General features: G+C 57.9%; 1 protein-coding gene across 3 annotated transcripts; it reads left to right on the forward strand.

Annotated features, from left to right (window-relative positions):
* Positions 1 to 2,099: 2,099 nt before the first annotated feature.
* Positions 2,100 to 19,171, forward strand: MDFI (MyoD family inhibitor). Of its 3 annotated transcripts, none has more exons than XM_024983397.2 (5): positions 2,100 to 2,342; positions 3,932 to 4,018; positions 11,274 to 11,399; positions 14,351 to 14,575; positions 18,341 to 19,171. In XM_024983397.2, exons 2-5 carry the CDS (start codon positions 3,943 to 3,945, stop codon positions 18,595 to 18,597), a joined length of 684 nt encoding a protein of 227 aa, XP_024839165.1. In that variant the 5' UTR covers positions 2,100 to 2,342; positions 3,932 to 3,942; the 3' UTR covers positions 18,598 to 19,171. The 3 variants fall into 3 exon arrangements, with proteins under 3 accessions (XP_024839165.1, NP_001192466.1, XP_005223440.1); NM_001205537.1 differs by having other exon boundaries at positions 2,144 to 2,342; positions 11,214 to 11,399; XM_005223383.4 differs by lacking the exon at positions 2,100 to 2,342 and adding an exon at positions 3,592 to 3,791 and having other exon boundaries at positions 11,214 to 11,399.
* Positions 19,172 to 19,397: the final 226 nt, after the last annotated feature.

Raw genomic sequence — 19,397 nt, forward strand, 5'->3', positions numbered from 1 at the left:
GAAGCCGGGAAGAGCTGTGCACGCCTGCGGGACACTGGGGAGGGGTGGACGCCAGGGGCTGGAGCCAGGCCAGGCTCTGTAATCACATTGTGTGAAAGGGAGCCGACAGGAGAGCTGTGCAGGTGACTGTCACCCTTCACTGTCTGGAGGGCTGTGGGGGTAAGGGGGTGAGGAAAAGCACCAGGAGGCAGGAAAGAGCACTGAGTTGGGAGTCTGGAAACCTGGCACTTGGTTAGCTTTTACCACCAGCTCACTTTGTGACTTGCATTAGCCCCTTTCCCTCTCTGGCCCCTTGTATTCCCATCTGTGAAACTGGAAATACATATTGAGCTACCTGTGTCAGACCCAGTTCTAGGGAGTCCCCTAGGAGACAGAGCAAAGTCCCCTCACCCCTGGAGCTTACATTCTACTAGTCAACAAACAAGTACATAAATAGGAAAAGAGGTGAAAGGTTTATGTAGAAAAATAAAGTGGTGGGAGGGGACAGAGAGCAAGGGGTTTGGGATGGCCTCTCTGAGAAGATGACCTAAGTAGAGAAGACAAGGAAGGGGGCCAAGTGAATAGCTAGGGGAAGCACATTCTGGGCAGATGGGAGAGCAAGTGCAAAGGCCCTGAGCAAACACACGAGACAAGCTGAAAAAACAAACTCGGGAAGCAGCAAGGCTGGAAAGAAATGAATGAGGGGAGACGAAAGTGAAGGCGGGTAGAGCCCAACTCTGGGAGCCTGAAGGCCAATGTGAGCACTTTGCATTTGACTCTGAACTAATTATTGGGCCCCAGGAAAGCTAGGTCTGGACTTGTCTGCAGAGCCCGCTTGGTGTTGTGGGGTGGGGGGCTGGAGGTGGTGGAACCATCTTCAGCCTCTACTCATTTACTCAGGTCCTTCGGGAAGAGACGGTAATAGGCCAAGGACAAGGGTGAGGTGTGTAAGGCTTACAGTGAGTGAGGCTCGCGTGTGAAACTTCAAGGGAGCAGCAAAAAAAAAAAAAAAAAAAAAACCTAGGTAATTAACATAAAACAATATTTTCCTGCAATATATCTAAAAATTGAAATCAATGCAAAAAATCTCTAGTGAACAAAATGCCAACATTTTAAATGAAGACAGGATCTAAACCTGAATTTTCATGATCCCATCTCACTCGTTTCACTTTAATCTCAGCCCTGGTTCCAATAAAACTTTATTTATAAAAACAGACAGCTGGCTGGCAGGGCTGTAATTTGCTGATTTGCTTTTTAATATCGAATTACAATGTATTTTATATTGGCACCTTCCCAAATTTCGCACCCCAGCAGAGTCTCCCAGTTACCTCATCCTAGTCCTGATCCTGGATAGCACTGAAACTATTAAGGTCCACATGGAGGGTCCCAGTGTGCGTTCCTCCTGAAGCTCAGAGAGGTAAAGGGACTTCCTAGGAGACCAGGTAGATGGTGGAATTGAGGTCTGGAACTGGAGTCCCATGCCAAGGCCCACCACCTGGTCATCACCCCATACTGTGTTTTGTCCTGGAATGATGATTTTAATTAGTGGGTGTTTTTGTTTTCCCAACTTTTTATTCAAGTATAATACTCATATTAAAAAAAAAAAAGTACCTGCACTATAAATATTCAGCTTGCTGAGTTTTCACACACTGAGCACACCTGTATAATCAGTATGTGGGATTAAATTTAAAGTCTGTTTTTACATTTCCAACAAACCAGACATATTACTTGGTGCTGGACCAGACAGAGTCAGGGGACTTCTGATCCCAAGCAGGTGATTTCAGACAGAGAGGCTGGGAGACTGGGCGGATCCAGAGTTTAGGGGCTGGGGATAGAGACTGAGAAGAGGGGTGTGTGTGTGGGGGGGGGGGGGAGGGGGTTGGTTAATGGTGCAGGGCTGGGGTCTGCGCTTAGGGAGGGGCCGCACGTGCAGGAGAGGAAAGAGACAGTGGAGGCTGCCCTGGAGACAATGTCCACCCCCTGCTTACGTCCTTCCACTTCCAATCTTGGAGGCGGATGAGGCCAAGCTCCAGGGCCCAGGTAAACCGGTAAGAATGCTGCAGTCGCCAAGCCCCGCGGGTGCGTCCCGGTGACTCAGCCATTGCCAGGAAAGGGGAATCTGCCCCTCTCCCCAGAACTTCCAGACAGCAGCCTGATCCGGGCTGGCTCCCGGGGCTCCAGGCCGGGCTCCGCAGCAGGCAGCCCGGCCCCGGGAGTGGGACCCCTTCCTCCCCACCGGGGGGGCCCCCACTTCCGGCCGGAGGCACCTGGGCTTATCGCGGGGACGCTGCCTCTTGGTGGCGAGACCCCTGAGGGCCACAGTGGTCCTGGCTGCGACGGCGCCACGAGGACCTTTGAGCATCGTAAGTAGCGACTGAGGTGGGGCTGGGGAACACCGAGAAGAGGCCCTGGGTCCCTAGCTCGGCCCCCGCGTCCCAGCCCCGGTTTCAAGCCCGGGCTTGGAAGGCGGAACTGGGAGAACTGGCCTGGCGCCGCCGCCGCCTCCCTAATTGCTCACCGGCCCTCGTGGTGCGGAGCCCAGACGCGGCTCCCAGGCGTCCTCGGTCTAGCGCGGCCAGACGCCGTCACCCCAGCGGGCGGCCCCACCTGATCGTCTCCGGGCCCGCCCACCCCTCACCCGGTGGGCCGCAGGCTCCACGCCTCCCCCTTCCTCGGGGATCGGGTGCCAAGCTAGGTTCCCTGAACTAACCCCCACCCCCACCCCCACCACGACTGTCTGGTCGCAGCTCCTTCATACCCCCGCCCTGAGGAGGGATCCAGCTCAATTCCAGATGGGTAGCCCGGCTGCCCCTCCCCCAAACACCCCCCCCCCCCGCCCCGCGCAGGGGCTCACTCCCTCCTCTTTCCCAAGCACCCCGCAATTTGGAAGGCCTCGGATTCCAGTGTGGAGCCAAATGAAGGGCTGAACTCCAGAACCTCTCTTAGCCTCCAAAGCCGGGTTTCTGACCCAAATTCCCACGTGCGGCTGGTGGGGGTGGGGGAATCAGGGATGCTGAGGGCTGCTCTTGGGACACGGGAGGCTCGAATGTCACCAACCGGATTTCCCGAAGGGGGTAGCTTCTGGCGGGGTGGGCACCCGGTCTGTGCCACAGGTTAGGACCGCGGGCGGGGACCGATGGGGTGGGCGAAGCGTGCCTGAGAAACTCGATCACTCCCCACCTTTGGGACAACGAGATTTGGGGGCCACAAATATTCAGACAATTGGCACGAGGTAGTTGTGATCACCGTGGTTTTTCTCTCTCTCTCGTTCTCTTGCTTTTCCCAAAACTTTTGCAGAGTTTAGCAGGCGAAGGGGAACTCGCGGCCCCCTTTGCAAGCTTCCCGGGGAGTTGGGCCTGGGAGCGGGGCGGAGATTTGGGGAGACTGGGGCCCAGCTCAGAGAGCGCGGAGGAAACGCGCGGAGCCGGCTTCCTGTGGGGGCTCCGGCCGCGGCGCCCCGCGGACAGACGTGTCCGGCCCAGGCAGCGCCTAGCCGGGCGCGGGGGAAGGGACGTGGTGGTGGGGGACGCCTGGGAAGGCGAGGAGGGGGCGGGGAGAGGGTGGGCCGGAGAGGAGGGGAGGGAAGAGGAGAGGCGAGCCGGGGAGGAGCGAGGGGGCTGCAGGGAGAGGAGGCAGAAGCAAGGGGGCGAGAGGCGCGCGCTGGCGCCGAAATGCGAGAAAGGAGCGAGTGAGAGGGGAGGGGCGCGGAGAGGCCGAGTGGCCGCTGGGCTGGGGCGCCCGCGGCCGGTGCGCATGGCAGGCCCCGCGCGGTGATTCCCGCGAGGCGAGAGAGCGGCGCGCAGCTCACTAGAGTAAGTCAGTCCCGGACCGAGCCGGGAGGGGTGTGGGCGCGCGGCTACCGCCGGATCGCCCCCTGCCCCGGCCCCCTTTTCCCCGGCGCGCGCGCGCGCGGGGACCTCCCGCCCCACCCGCTGAGCCTTGTTTCTCGTAGGTCCCGGGCCGATGTCCCAGGTGAGTGGCCAGCACCCCCCTCACTGCGACGCGCCCCATGGAGCCCCCAGCGCAGCCCCGGGCCCAGGTAGGAAGCAGGGATGCAAAACAAGACCGGACGGGAGCAGGGGTAGGCGGCTGGGGGAGGGCGGCTGGTATTTCTCCCCTCTCCTCTTTGAGAAGTGGGGAGACGGTTCGGGGGACCCTGAGTGGAGGTGGGGGCGAGAAATCTGGGTATCGGGGACCGGGTCCAAGGAGAGTGGAGGGCTGGGACGATGGGGGCAGGGCCCGAACGGAGGCAGCGGCCGCGCCAAGTTGGCTCCAACTCTCTCCACTCCCAACACCAGACACACACACACCGCAGTGTCTGTCTGTCCGTCTGGGATTTGTGTCCCAACCGTTTTTGCCCAGTGTGTAAATATTTATGGGGGCCTCAGGCGGAGGTGGGGGTGTCTGAGTCTTTCTCTCCTTCCCTTCCCCCATCCTAGCCGGAGCCTAGCGCTTCCCGAAAACTTTTGTCCACAGCAAGCGGCTGCAGGATCGGCCCCTCCCCTCCTTGCCATCTCCTCTCGTTCGCCTTCCTCCCCACCCGGGGCCTGGCCAGCCCCCGCCACTCCTACCCTGCTTGCACACACAGACACACACAGGCACACACACGCATACACACATACACAGAGTTTCTCCCCCGCCCCACCCCTCTCCTTCTCTCTCCCCGCTTCTCTATTTCAGGCACTCACCCCAACCAAGTGCCCACCACTCAAATGAACTGTCCCTTCCCCCAAATACAGGATCTGTAACCTTCCTGGAATTATTCCTGCAGGAGCCTACCCCCTCTCAGGGTTTGTGACTCCCTAAGGGGGCCTGGTAAGAAGGCAGGGGCCCTGGGGAGTCCTGGTGATGTGGCTCTCTGTCCACCTTCTCACCATACACATGTGCGCTGAGGTTCCCAGTGGACAGCAGGGACAGGGAGAAGTCAGGAACATCTAGGGTTTGTTGGGGAAGGCGGAAGGGTGGTGGGCAGGAGCACAGGCCCGGATGTCATGCCTTTAATCTCAGTTCTAGGTTAGTCTGATCATCTGCCTCCCTCTCACCCAGCCCCATTAGCCCTTTCGCCCCTCTTTGAGTCTCCAAATAATGGAGGTCTCATCCTGGACCTCTGACATGAACTTCCTGCATGGCCTTGGACAAGTTTCTTCCCTTCTATGGCCTCAGTCTGCACATCCACGCATAGGGACTGGTCTGCCCATTTGGAAAGACCCAAGTCTACCTGGTGTGGACGCTGGCCCTTTGGAGACCCAGGGTTGTGGAGGTGGGGATGGTGTCTAAAGTGGTGGGAGGGCAAGTGGCAGACGGCTGGCCAGGGGCCCGCACATACATGAAACCAACGTGTCTGCTCTGCATCCCGCCAGCCCTCAGACTGCCCCGCTGAATGTGGGGGCCCTGGAGTGGGGACTTCTGGGGTATAAACTCCTTCAGGAACTGGGCTCCTGGAGCCTGGGAGGAGAGCACGGGGCAGGGGCCTGGGAAGGTTCTTTCTCTCTCTTGCCCCTTCTCTCTTTCTCGGCCTCCTGATTCTCTGCCTCTCTCCCCGTCTCCCCTGCCTTCTTCCCTGGCTTATCCATCTTCTCTGTTCTCTCCTCCACTCCTTCCTTCCAAGACCCTCTCTCCTGTGTGACCCGTTCCCGCCCCAGCAGGGGGAGGAGAGGCTGAATGTGCTGGAGCCTGGAACCGGGACAAGGGCCAGGGTGGGCCACTGGGAGGGCTAAGTCCTGGGCTGTAACTTGAGGCCCAGCCCCAGCAAGCCCCCTCCCCAGCCTGGGCAGGGCCAGACAATGTGGCTTTCATAACACGAGAAGGCCTGGCTCTGCCGCTTTGGGAGATTGAGCCTGCTGCCCAGGAAGCCCAAACCGCAGGAGACCCAGCCAAAACCCCACAGACGCCTGAATCCGAGACCAGAATCCCCCACGCCCCTTGCTGAGCACTGACAGAACAGCAAGGCCACGGCGCTACCCCAGGGGGCCCTGCCTCCGGCAGGACCGCCAGGAACCAAGTCAGCCCCTCCCTCAGCCGCCCAGGATGCAAACGGGGAGCAAGGGGGCCCAGGGCAGCTCTGGTTGGGGGCTGGTGGCCAAGCCCCCACACCCTTGGCTCCCCCAGTGGCCTCCTCCTCCTCCAGCCCTGAGAGCCCCGGGAGCCTGGCTCCCTAACCCACAGCAAATTTCTGTCCAGCACTGGGGCGTCACATTCCTGCTCTTGGTTCTGAAGTGAGTTTCCTGGGGAATTGGAGCTTTTAGACCTAAAATAAAACCAGCTGGACCCAGCCTAACTGGTCAGCTCAGGCCCTCTCCAGTCCTTGTCCTGGTGGCCTGGGCCTGTGTCCCATGGGTCGCAGTGTGTATCAAGCAAGCCCACGTTCTTACTGTCGTGGTGCCAGGCACCAACCCCAATTCTCACCTGGTTCTCTCTCCTCCTCCCAACCTGGGGCATTCTAGACTCCAGAACTCAGTCCTCGCCATCAGACATTGGCTAAGTGCCACTGGGGGTGCAAAGATGACACTGACGTCGCCCCAGGCGAGAGCTGGGGAGGGCTGGTTGAGGACCCACGCTTCACTCCCAGTTACAGTTTACAGCAGGGAGCTCTGGGCGCTGAATCCTCAGGAAGTGGCCACTCCGAGGAGGGACTGTTGGCTCGAGGGTCAGGGTAGTCTTTCTGGAGGAAGAGGTGAACCTCCGGCTGGGTGGTGAAGGGTGATTGGATTTGGGGAGAGGGGAGGGGTAAGACCTTCTGATCCAGAGGGACAATATAAGCCGGGATGGATTGGGCAGAAGGCCCAGTGGTGGCCTGGGACCACGGAGAGGTCAGTCGACCTGGAACACAGGATCCTGTCCATTGATTAGGTTGAAGGCATAGACTGAGGCCTTGAATACCAGGTCAAGGAGGGACTGGGATGAAGGTCTCCAGTCACTGCTCTCTGAGCAGATCAGATCCCGGCTGCCTCTTCAGAGATGGTCGGAGCTCCAGGGGAGAGGCTGGGCCCACTGTCCACAAAGACAGGGGAGTGGGCTTGGCTGGAGGAAGCAGGCATGGTAGCTCAAGGACGTGGGTCCTCTGGGCCCTTTCCAGGCGTGGGCTGAACCCATCCCACCTGGAAGAGGTCCCCCCAACCCCCTCTCGGTCCAGGAATGGCAAGCAAAGGGAGCACACAGGGTCCGGCTGAAGCTTGAGGCTTTCCGTTTCCCTCTCGGGCTTATGGATTTAAACGTGACCTTTCCACCCTCTTCTGGGGCTGTCTTTCCAGAACTCAAGGCATTATCCTGTGCCAAGGATGAGAGTATATCGAGGCATAGGGGCCCTTGCCTTTCTGCATGTCTCCTTTGGAGACTCTTGAGAGAGGTACAGGACTGGGGCTTCTGCTCAGAGATGCCCACCGCATGGCTGGCTCCCAGTATACAATTATCTTATTTTTAATTTATTATTATTATTATTATTTTGGCTGCATCTCAAGACATATCGGAGGTGCAGAGTCCTAACCACTGGAGTGAGTGAGTGATAGTCACTCAGTCATGTCTGACCCTTTGCAACCCCATGGAGTACAGCCTACCAGTCTCCTCAGTCCATGGAATTCTTCAGGCAAGAATACTGGAGTGGGTTGCCATTTCCTGGGAATTACCCCTGTGCACATTAGAAAAAAGTGGCTATTTGATCAGATGGGGCAGATGTACCTGTGGGTGAGCAGATGGCACCTCCAGGGAGGGCAGGACCCCAACCAGGGATTCTCATACCACCCCCACCCTGGGCAGGTGCCTTCATGCCTAGCAACTTAAGCTGCTTGTCCACCCAGTGGCCCTTGGCCTTTGCTGGCCTCCCCACCCTCCAGAAGTTTCTCCTTAGAGACGTTCTCCCCTCTGGGGCTGAGCAGAGGTCTCCTGGTCCCAAGAAGGAAAACTGGGATCTTTCGGCTTCTTGATGGTTGACCCCGTGGGCCCCACCTCTTATCTGGGTTTGCTGCCCCGTGTGCTCGCGGTGAGAGCTGTTTTTGGTCCAGCATCTTGGTGTCGCGGCCCCCGGTCCATGCGTCATCCACAGACAGGTTTCCCCGGCACTTCTTGCTCCTCAGCCTGCTCCCCATCTCTGTGCCGTCTGCAGTTTCCTCTTCTGCCCTCAGGGTTTCTCCTCCAGCGTCTGCTGGGTCCCCTCCGCTGCCCTCTGGCTCCAAGAGGTCTGTCTGTCTGTGTTTCCAGGTCAAGATAACTGGACTGGATTTACTTTCCTCCCTGGTTTCCTTCCAAGGTCTGATGCTCACCCCAGAATGGCAGGCTTCCTGCAGGAGGGGCCTCCTCAGAACCTCGTCTGGGCTCTGTAATTTCCTGTTCCCACCAGATTCAAGGTCACCAGCCCTGTAGGTGACTGTCAGGAGAGACTGCCCAGAGTGTGGCAGTCAACATGTCGGGGAGGAGGGCCGGGGTGGGGACCCGTCTCCTAATCCTGCTTTCTCAATTTCCTCCCTCTCCAACCCTGGGGGCCCAAGAGAGCTGCAGGCTCGGCTCCTTCCCTTCCAAGAGCGACAGTGTCACCGCTGTGTGCCCTGGTGACCTCAGGAGAAAGCCTGGGACGTGACCACAAGGCCCGCCACGCAGTTACTCTATCTTCCCTCGTTCACACCGCAGCTGTTCACGCTGGGGTCTGCTGCTGGTCTCAGAACGTCCTTTCCCCTTTCTTTGCTGACTGACTGATTATTCAAGACCCGATATGGGCATTGCCTTCTCCAAGAAGCCTCCTAGACTTGCACACACACACATACACACACACACCACACCCCGGGGATGAGTGCCCATCTTCTCTGCTTCCACAGTCCTTAGCTGCACCTGCTGTAACCCCTGCCCTTCAGTTTGTGAGACTGTCACCCACCCCCACCCCAACAGAGGGCTCCTGGGTCAGTGACCTGGTCTTTCTCACTGTGGTCCACCCAGTGCTTGACGTGTTGGGGGGGTGTGTCGTCGCTGTCACAGCAAACAGCACAGGAAGGAAGGAGGAAAGGAAGGAAGGGAGAGGAGAGAGGTCAGGCAGGGGACGGGCGGGGGAAGCGTATGGGAGTGGCCCCCTGCATGCCAGGTACCGCTGAGGGTTTCATTTACTCTTTGAAACCCTGAGGGACAAGCATGCTTGTCCCCTTTTCATGCAAGGCGACCTAAGTCCTAGTAACTCGCCCAAGCTGGTATCCGGTAAAAACCAGGGCTTGGGTCTTCCAGCTCCTGGCTCGGGCCTCTGTCATTACAGGCTTGGGAGGGTCAGCACTCCCACTTCCGGGCTCTGGCAGGACGCCTCTGGGGCCAGAGGCTGGAGCTGGGCAGCCCCCTCCCTTCCTGGGAACTAGAACTCAAGCTGTGAGCCTCCCTCTCAGCTTGGTCTTGGCCTCCAGCCTCCCCTCTGCTCCCCTATAGATCAGCCTCCACCACTAGGCGGGCAATCTGGCTCCCCCTTGGGGGTCATCTCTGCTCCCCTGCTCCCCCTAGGCCCAGCAGAAAAAACACTTGTCCTCCTATTAACCTATTAGCCAGGTGGTGAGAGGAGCTTAAGGAATGGATGGGGCTGGAGGAACCCACCCCCTGCCTCCCTGGGCACCAGGAGGGGTTCCCAGCACATAACTGCCACACTTCAGGGGTGGCTGAAGCCCCAGTGCTCCCTCCTCCCTGTCCCAGCTCCCAGCTCCAGGCAGGGCCAGTGGTTTCCCCAGACAGGTTGGAGCATGCCTGCTGCTCTCTGTGCAACCTCCATGGGGCCCCTGGAGCCCCCACCCCCTGGCCATGGGAGACCAGAGTCTTTGGAACAAGGATCATCCAGGGGTCTCTGAGCCCCTGGATCGTCCCCTGCCCTCCAGATGCTCCCACCCCCTTGACCTGCGTGCCCAACCTGAATTGCTCCCTCTTATATCTCCCCGCCCCATCCTCCCCTGCCCTCATTTGCAGACAGCTCAGAGAAAGACCCCGTCCCTAAGGCCACCTGTGCTCTGTGGTCGGCTCCACTGCTGTCTCTAAGACTGGCCTTTGTCTCTGTCCCTGCGGGTGTGTGTGTCTCGTGATCTGTCCGTGGTGTGGACGGATGGGCGCCGACCTCTTACTGTCTGGATTTCATCACCCTTTCTCGTCATCTTTCTCTGTGGCTCCCTGTGTGGCTCTCCCCTCTCTGAGCCCTTCGGTCTCTGTTTCCATCTCCCCTGCTCCCATCATGGCTTGAGGAAAGGGGTACCCTCTAGGGGTGCCCCTGTCATTCCCACTGCACAACCTGGGGGTTGATGGGAGGCCCAGGCTGCACCCCGTCATTGCCCCACCTCGGCCCCTGGCCCCGTGACCCCAGGCCTCACTTTGTCCTGTCCACCCTCAGGCTTTCCCATGCCCGGTCACCTTTCTGCCTCCCGGTGCCACCTCCCAGCCCCCAGAACTTTCCTCCCCTGGGCCCAGCCGGCCCTGGTCCTGCTGCCTCAGGAACTGTGGGTTTGAAGGTGGCTCCAAGTCTGCCTTCCGCCCACCCTGGACAGAGGGACCGAGCCACTCACTGTAATTACATGTGGCTGCCGGCCGCCTCTTCCAGCCCTCTTGGGCCGTCTCCCTGTCTCTCTTCCTGCCTGGAGCCCCTCCGCCTCACCCCAGGCTTCTCAGACTCTTTCTCGTGCTATCGTCCTCTCTCTCTGCCCTGGTTTCTCACCGTTTCTCCATCTGTATATTGCTCCCTCTCCATCGCTTCTGCCTCTGCCCTCGTCTTTATCTTTCTCTCCATCACTGACTTTGTCTTAGTTGCTTGCCTGCCCTGGGCTGTCTGTCACTGGGCGTCTAAGTGCCCGGTCTCTCGAGTTCTGATGCACTGTCTCTCTTCGCTTCTGCCTTTCACATCCTTTTGATTCTTTCTCTCTGCACGTCGCTCTGGATGCCTGTTCCTATCTCCCCGTCACTGTCCATCTGTTCTCTCCTGCACTGTGTCTCTGCCTCCTTCCCCCACTTTCCTTTGTACTGTGCATCTCTGGCCCCCTCCCTGACCACACACACACACACACACACACACACACACACACTTCCACGTGCACACACCCTTGCTCGCTCATGGGCTGTGGTTTGAGACCTTTCTATTTTAGAGGCTGGCACCGTTACCAGATAGGGTAAGGGCTGGGTAACTGGTACAGAGACCAAGAATGAGGGCTCAGGGCATTCTGGGCCGTGGGGAGGGGACCAGGGCTGGGCCAGCTGGAGGGCACCAGAAGGATGTCCCTCAGTCGTCTGCTTTTTTCTAGCCCAGACCCCATCCCTCCTTCCTGGGCTGGAGGTAGTGACCGGATCCGCTCACCCCGCAGAGGCAGCGCTTGAGGAGGGCTCCCTGGAGGAAGCAGCGGCACCCCCCATGACCCAAGGCAATGACCCTGAGGCCCCCCAGACCCTGGACAGCACTGACCTCGATGTCCCCATAGAAGCTGTGACATGTGAGTCCTAGGGGTCCGGGGTTTGGGGTGGCAATACGTGGGGGTCACTCTAGGGAATCCAAAACAGATGGGCTTTGTGTGCCTACGGGAGCCTAGCCTGGGCCAGGACTTTGAGGTGTGGGCAATGGAAGGGTGTAAGACATTGTCATTGTCCTTGCTGTCTAGGAGGACATCCACATCATTTCTATCCACAAAATGATTTGGATAAAATTAGTTCAGAATGAGTGTGGACAGGCTGCAGGCAGCCTCATTCTGTGGTTCAGAACGAGAGCACGTGCAGTCTGCGGAGGGGGGCTGGGGCTCGGGAGCAGGAAACCGGAGCCCGAGGCAGCCCAGCTTTCGGGGTGTCAAGAGCAAAATGGCAGGAGAGACACTTCTAGTGGAGCAACTAGAAAGGAGCAAAACTCAGCTGTGTTCCTGGGTTTGGCTCCATGTCTCCGAGGAGGTCCCGGAGGGGGAGAATTTACCACCATCACCCTCAAAAGCAGGGGAAGGGGCTTCCAAAATCATTTTGTAATTGCCAATAAGATCAGCAAAATCTATGGGACACATTGGTACTTTTCAACTTTCTTTTTCTGTATGAGCTCTCAGACTCTCCAAATCAGCCTGTAGTGAGGCAGCCAGATAGCTCTTGACAAGCCCATTTTACAGATGAGGAAACTGAGGCTCCCTCACCCTGGACACAGACTGGGGAGCTCAGGTCTCCAGCCCCAGGGCTGTGTCCTGTGCCTGCCTGCCCTGCTGGCATGGCAGAGTCGTGGAGCCACTTTCAGGCAGGGCATTTGGGGTAAGCTGGACACCCTGGAAGTCGGGGTTACTAAATCCTACTAGCACACTGTCCTCGAGACACACCCACCAGCAGGACCCAGAGAAAGAGGTAAACGCCGTGGCCATGGAGGAGAGGGCCTGGAAGGGACAGACGCTCCTATGTCCATGGGCCCTGGGTGTTTGCTCTGTGACTCAGCCCCCACGGCCATGGCCACAGGCAAGCTCTGTGTCCGCCCAAATCTCCCGGGGCCCTCAGCTCACCACACGCCCCCGCCCTCTGGTCACTGTGCCTGTGTTTAGGCAGCAGGGCAGAGGGCACCAAAGCTGGCCAAGGACTCAGCACAGTCATCCCCCCACCCCGCCACCCCGGCCGTGGAGCCCAGAGGTCGGGGCAGGATGATTCAGGCCTGGCCACTTCCCATGGCCTTACCCCTGTTTACCCAGATGCAGGGACCAGCCGCTGCTCAGGGCCAAAGGTTCCCAGTGTGGCTCTGTCTCCCATCCTTGCCCTGACCCGCCCCCCCCCACCAAGCTTGTCCTCAGCTCCTTTCTGTCAATCGCCATCTCCTTCCCACTCCACTGCCTAGCTGTGGAAGCTCTGGCAAGTTTTACCCTCTCTGGGCCTTGGTTTTTTCATCTATGAAATGGGCTAGTAACAGTAGTTCTGTTTGACACTTAACGAAATTATTAAACATAGGACTCTCAGCACTGTATCTGGTACCTCATCACAGCTCAAAACATGTTGGCTACTAATTTCAAGAGTAGTGACGGTTGTGGTAGTAGCAATTCATTCCTCAGCCCTTTGTCTCCCAACTTCTGCCCCACTCCACGCCCCTCTGCCCTTGGAGCCCCACCTTTTAGCCTCCAGGCTGATCCTACCTATGACCCTTATCTGTGTGACCTTGAACAAGTTTCTATACATCTCTGGGACTCAGTTTCCTCATCTGTAAAAGGATACCGCCCCATAGCAATAGAGAGAACAATTCGCACCCCAAGTGCTCCAAACAGTGCCAGCGTGCCGTGGGTGCCCGGCGAAGTGCTCCCACCATTACTAGAAGGCCCAGTACCCCCAGTCAGGCCCCCTTCTGTCCCCTCAGCCTCCAACACCCCCCACCACCCCCTGACATCTCCTGCCACAATCCAGACCCAGAGATTTGGCCTGGAGGGACCTGGGGATCCAGACCCCAGGGCCAGAGAGAAGGAAGCGCCCCAAATTTATACATTTACTGAGGGTCCTCAGGGCCAGAGGATCCCACCCAGGAGTCAGGGGCCCTGAGCAGAGGGGTCCTTGAACTCTTGTGACCCCTTCTCAGACTTCTGCCCTGACACACAGACACACACACACACGTGCATACACCTGCCTTCATCTCTTGGGGACAGAACCGTACCATCCAAGTGGGCAAACCTGAGTGAGGTGAGGCAAGGAACCAGGTGCTGGCATGCTCTCCAGGACCGTTTTCCCCGCACCCCACTAATAAGCTGGCTTGGTCCCTCAGTCTGGGATGGGGACCCAGGGTTCCTGGCTTCTGAGGTCTCCCTGCTGGCTTCCCTCTTCCCTCTCCCGCTCCCCACCTGGACCCCAAGGGCCGCTCAACAAACTTTCTTCCAGCGGGGGCAGGGGAGCTGGGGGTGGAAGGAGCAGGAGGTGGGGGGGCTGCTGTGAGGAGCCCCCCTGGATTCCAGGGCCAGGCGTTCATCTCCAAACAGATGTTTCCAATGAATCACCCGGCACTCGAAGGGCAGAAGCAGCTGGGGGCTTGGCAGGGGCCGAGGTGATGGTTAACTACTTCCGTGCTGCCCCTCCTCCTCTCTCCGCTACCACTGTCGCCAAAATCCCCAGACCCCAAGAGCAGGAGAGTGGATTTCACATGGGATAAGAAGGTGGGGTGCAGGCCCCTGCGCTTCTCCCCTTGCCTGCACCTCTGTCTATTCTCGAATGACCCCTGGCCTGGAAGTCAGGGGCCAGGCTCCACTTGGAGGCTATTCTGTGATGCGCCTCTGGGCAAGTCAGTTCTGCTCTCTGGGCCTCGGTTTCCTCATCTGCAAAAATGCAGATCAGCTAGGTAAACTGGGGTGTGTCTAGGAGCGAAGCCAGCAGGAGTTGAGCAGAGCCCTGGGAGACTGTCCCGGCCACCCCATCCCCCACCTTCTCCTCCATCGCCCTTTTCTCATGGTCTCTCTAGGCCAGCCCCAGGGGAACCCCTTGGACTGCACCCCACTAGTGGCGAATGGCTCTGGCCACCCCTCGGAGCTGGGCAGCGCCAGGCGGACGGGGAACGGTGCCCTGGGTGGCCCCAAGGCCCATCGGAAGTTGCAGACGCACCCATCTCTCGCTAGCCAGGGCAGCAAGAAGAGCAAGGGCAGCACCAAGTCCGCTGCCTCCCAGATTCCCCTCCAGGCGCAGGAAGGTAAGCACCCCACTCTGCGTCCCCCAGAGAGAAGCCTCCAGAAGTCTGATGCAGGGAGCGGCAGCAGCATCTTTACTAGGTTGCTTAGAAGCGTGGCACCCTATCCCCACGCCAGGCCCTCAAGGTCCAAACCTCTGGGTGGGGCCCAGGAGTCTAGATTTTAACAAGCTCTCCAGGGAATCTGATGCAAGACAGAGAACCTTGCAGAGGACACTTGGGTAAAGTGAGACACATCTGAGCTCTCAAGACCACCCCTTCTCGTCCCTCCTCTCTCAGAGTTGCTGTAACAGAGAATGGAACCATCTGGGCTGGTCCAACCAAAGCCACCCCATTTCTGGAAACAGAAATTTTCCTTGAGCTATGGACCATTTGCCTAGTGAGAGCACAATAGCAGAATAAAATGATGCACCATCAGGTGCTTAACTGGGGGGAAGGTGGGGGTGCAAAGTGCAGTGGGAGGTCAGAGCACCTGGATACACCCGCGGTTGTTCCTGCCGCACAGAGGTCCTCTGGGGGGCTGCCCTGGGCAATCAGGTCCCCCGCCCCACAGGCATGAGTTCAGCAAGGTGACGGCTGCCTGTAACCCAGTGATGCTTGACCTTAACCCCAGAACTTTTAAGTAGTTTGTCTCCATGTTGGGAGACTGGCTGGTCCTCTGCAGACAGAATTCAGTGTACACCTGAAATCAGTGTACAGAACTCAGTGTACACCTGAATTCAGTGTACAGAACTCAGTGTACACCTGAAATCAGTGTACAGAATTCAGTGTACACCTGAAATCAGTGTACAGAATCCAGTGTACAGAATTCAGTGTACAGAATTCAGTGTACACCTGAATTCAGCGTACGGAATTCAGTGTACACCTGAAATCAGTGTACAGAATTCAGTGTACACCTGAAATCAGTGTACAGAATTCAGTGTACACCTGAAATCAGTGTACAGAATTCAGTGTACACCTTTGCACATGACATGTTCATAACTTTCACCCTTCCCCCCAGAGCAGATTATGCCCAAGAACCTTATTTATGAAGGGGATATTCGTACATTTAAAGCGAACAGGAAGGCATTCCTTCGTGGTCCAGTGGCTAAGACTCCATGCTCCCAATGCAAGGGGCCTGGGTTTGATTCCTGGTCGGGGAATACCACAAAGAAGACTCAGCACAGCCAAATAAATAAATATGTTTTAAAATGAAACAAAGTTAACAGAGCATGACCTGTGAGCCAGGCACTGTGCTGTGTGCAGGGTACCCAGGAGATGGTTTCATAAAGCTTTCATGAGAGGCACAAACAGGTCATCTCACCCTGCGATACGATAAATGAGGAGTGATAAAGCGAACACAGGGATGCCCACACCAGCGCCGAAAACGGGAGGGGAGTCTGGGAAGGCTCTGGAGGTGTCCGAGCAAGCCTTAAAGGACCAGTAGGAGGATCCGGCCAGGGTGCGTTAGCACGGAGGTGAGAACTGGCTCATGTGGCTAGTTGATGAAGTTCCAGGGGAGGAATGGTGAGAGGTGAGACTCCTAGTGGGGCTTTCAGGTGGTGCTAGTGGTAAAGAACCCATCTGCCAACTCAAAAGACCTAAGGGATATGGGTTCGAACCCTGGGTAGGGAGAAGCCCCTGGAGGATGGCATGGCAATCCACTCCAGTATTCTTGCCTAGAGAATGCCACGGACAGAGGAGCCTGACAGGCTACAGTTCATAAGGTCGCAAAAGATTCCCTGTACACAGGACCTGGGTGTGGGCATCAGAGCTTCCGTGGCAGTGTGAGACTCCCACTGGACCAGCAGCCTGTACCAGGGGCCCGCCTGGTCAGGGGAACCGGACACAGCCTATGGCCTGGCCCCTGGGAGGAGTGCCAGCCAAGCACCCTGGCCACACGCTGAGCAGTTCAGAGCCTGGGCTGCTGAGCCAGCGCCGCCACGTCGGGCTGGATGCCCAAGGGCGGGAGCACACGTTAATTCCCTCCCTTGTATTTATTTACTCAGTACCCGCAGTGTGCCAGTGTTGGGCGCCCTCCCTTTTGATGCTGGTACTCTAGTAGGTGGCAGAGCTGTGGAAGCCATGGAAGGTGATGAGTTCTAGGCAGGGAGGCAGAGCAGGCCTGCGGGAGGGGACGGGAGTGCGGGGGTCAGGTGGGCAGCTTGCGGTATTGAAGAGGATTCTGGAGGAAGGCTTCACCGAGGGGAGACATTTGAAGAAGGAGAGATAGAGTGAGCGGAGCAGGTTTCTGGGGCCAGAGCGCTGAAAGAACAAGGGGGCCATGCCTGCAGGATGGGGAGCAGCCAGTGTGGCCACGGCGGAGTGATGGGAGAGGGGCCTCGGGGGTCACTGAGCACCCTGGGCTTTTCCTCCCAGGGAAGTGGAACCTGCTAGAGGGTCCTGAGGGCGGGAAGGATGGAATCCAACAGAAGTCTTTCAAGGGTCCTCTGGCCTCCGTGTGAATGCAGGGGTGGCCAGAGGCGGGGAGTGAGTAAGGATGCTGTCACTGGGCAAGAGCTGAGCAGGGTGGTAGGATTCCTCATAGATTATTTATTTATTTCACTTTTGTCTGTGCTGGGTCTTCACTGCTGTGCTCGGTCTTTCTCTAGTTGTAGAGAGCGGGGTCTGCTCTCTAGTCACAATCTGCAGGCTTCTCATTGCTTCTCTTGTTGTGAAGCAGGGCTCTAAGGCACGTGGGCTCGGCAGCTGCAATTCCCAGGCTCCAGGGCACAAGCTCAGTAGTTGTGGTCCATGGGCTTAGTTGCTCCACAGCATGTGGGATCTTTCTGGACCAAGGATCCAACCAGTATCCCCTGCATTGGCAGGTGAATTCTTGACCACTGGACCACCAGGGAAGTCCCTGGATTGGTTTTGAAGAGACTTCTCAGAGCCTCCGTTTCTTCATCTGTATTGAGGGGTTGACACAGCCCCACCTCAAGGAGCTGTTACAAGTTTCACTTCAGTTCAGTTCAGTTCAGTCACTCAGTCGTGTCTGATTCTTTGTGACCCCATGAATTGCAGCACGCCAGGCCTCCCTGCCCATCACCAACTCCCGGAGTTCACTCAGACACGCGTCCATCGAGTCAGTGATGCCATCCAGCCATCTCATCCTCTGTCGTCCCCTTCTCCTCCTGCCCCCAACCTCATCCTCTGTCGTCTCCTTCTCCTCCTGCCCCCAGTCCCTCCCAGCATCAGAGTCTTTTCCAATGAGTCAACTCTTCACATGAGGTGGCCAAAGTATTGGAGTTTCAGCTTTAGCATCATTCCTTCCAAAGAAATCCCAGGGCTGATCTCCTTCAGAATGGACTGGTTGGATCTCCTTGCAGTCCAAGGGACTCTCAAGAGTCTTCTCCAACACCACAGTTCAAAAGCATCAATTCTTCGGCGCTCAGCTTTCTTCCAACTCTCACATCCATACATGACCACCGGAAAAACCATAGCCTTGACTAGACGGACCTTTGTTGGCAAAGTAATGTCTCTGCTTTTCAATATTCTATCTAGGTTGGTCATAACTTTCCTTGAGTTTAATTCCTGCACAACACTTAGAACAGGGTCTGGAACATACCCATCCTGGGTATGTTCATGAAATAGATAAATGACCGAGGGAGTCGGTCCCTCGGAAGCAGGGATTTGGGATCTAGGCTGCTGGGTTTCAGACCCTCACTCCCTGTGACTTCCCTGTGCCTTGGGGTCACCTGGAAGGTGGGTCCCCATTTCCCGGTACCCAGGGAGGGTTGCACGAACGTCATTCCTCACCAAGTGAGCCCCCGGCCCTCTCGCCCTCAGACTGCTGTGTCCACTGCATCTTGTCCTGCCTGTTCTGCGAGTTCCTGACGCTGTGCAACCTGGTCCTGGACTGCGCCACATGCGGCTCCTGCAGCTCCGAGGACTCATGCCTCTGCTGCTGCTGCTGCGGCTCCGGCGAGTGTGCCGACTGTGACCTGCCCTGCGACCTGGACTGCGGCATCCTGGACGCCTGCTGCGAGTCGGCCGACTGCCTGGAGATCTGCATGGAGTGCTGCGGCCTCTGCTTCTCCTCCTGACCCCTGCACGCTCTGGAGGCCGCCCCGTGTCCCTGGCTGTCACCCCAGGCTGCGCCGCCCCCTCCCCCTGGGCCCTTCCCATCCGCCCTGCACCCTCCTGGAACCCCAGCCCGGTGAGAGGGGGAGCCGGTCCTCCTTCCCGGTTTCCCAGGACCTAGTGGGGGCGACGGGAGCGGGGACGGCTCCTGGATCAGCTGCCAGGGCTGCCGAACACTGTGAAAGTTGGGGGAGGGACAGGGGCATGGGGGAGGCTGGGGCGGGGCTGTGCACTCCTCTACCTCTCACTGCCCCTGTGCCTGCCTCCCCTGCCCCCATCCCAGGCTTCGAGAACAGCAAAATGTGAAAAGAAACACATCCCACCCGACCTCAGCCAAACCCCTCCCCCGTCCCCTCCTGGGGTCTTGGTGGGGGGACCTGACCCACACAGTGACCCCGGAGGGCAGGGCTGGCCTTGGGCCCAGGGTGGGGTAGGAGGGGGGAACGGTATAGAAAAGACTGGAAGGGGAGAGGGAGGGAATGGAGGGTGGGTCCGTTCTGTTTGTTGCTGTAAATAAAGATGTATGTCCATCTCAGATTTCCTCAGGACTCATGAGTAACAGCCTCGGACCAGGACTCTCAAAAGCAAACACTCCCACAGCCCTCCCCCGACCCTCCCAAATGAATAGGGCTTTCCTGGCTTCTGGGCCCCCCGCCCTTGTTTCATGCCTACCCCTGAGGGAAGGAAGGAAGAGGGGTACCCACTCCCCACCTTTATTTCTCTCTTCTGGCTAAAGGGATGGAGAAGCCCAGACAGGGAAGAG

This window comes from Bos taurus, chromosome 23 (genome assembly GCF_002263795.3).
Source record: "Bos taurus isolate L1 Dominette 01449 registration number 42190680 breed Hereford chromosome 23, ARS-UCD2.0, whole genome shotgun sequence".
NCBI classification, from domain to species: Eukaryota; Metazoa; Chordata; class Mammalia; order Artiodactyla; family Bovidae; genus Bos; species Bos taurus.

Coding starts and splice junctions, on each gene's coding strand:
- MDFI (NM_001205537.1), top strand. CDS start 3,943: ATGTCCCAGGTGAGTGGCCAGCACCCCCCTCACTGCGACGCGCCCCAT. Junction 4,019..11,213: donor CAGCGCAGCCCCGGGCCCAG/GTAGGAAGCAGG, acceptor GCTTTTTTCTAG/CCCAGACCCCATCCCTCCTT. Junction 14,576..18,340: donor TCCCCTCCAGGCGCAGGAAG/GTAAGCACCCCA, acceptor TCTCGCCCTCAG/ACTGCTGTGTCCACTGCATC.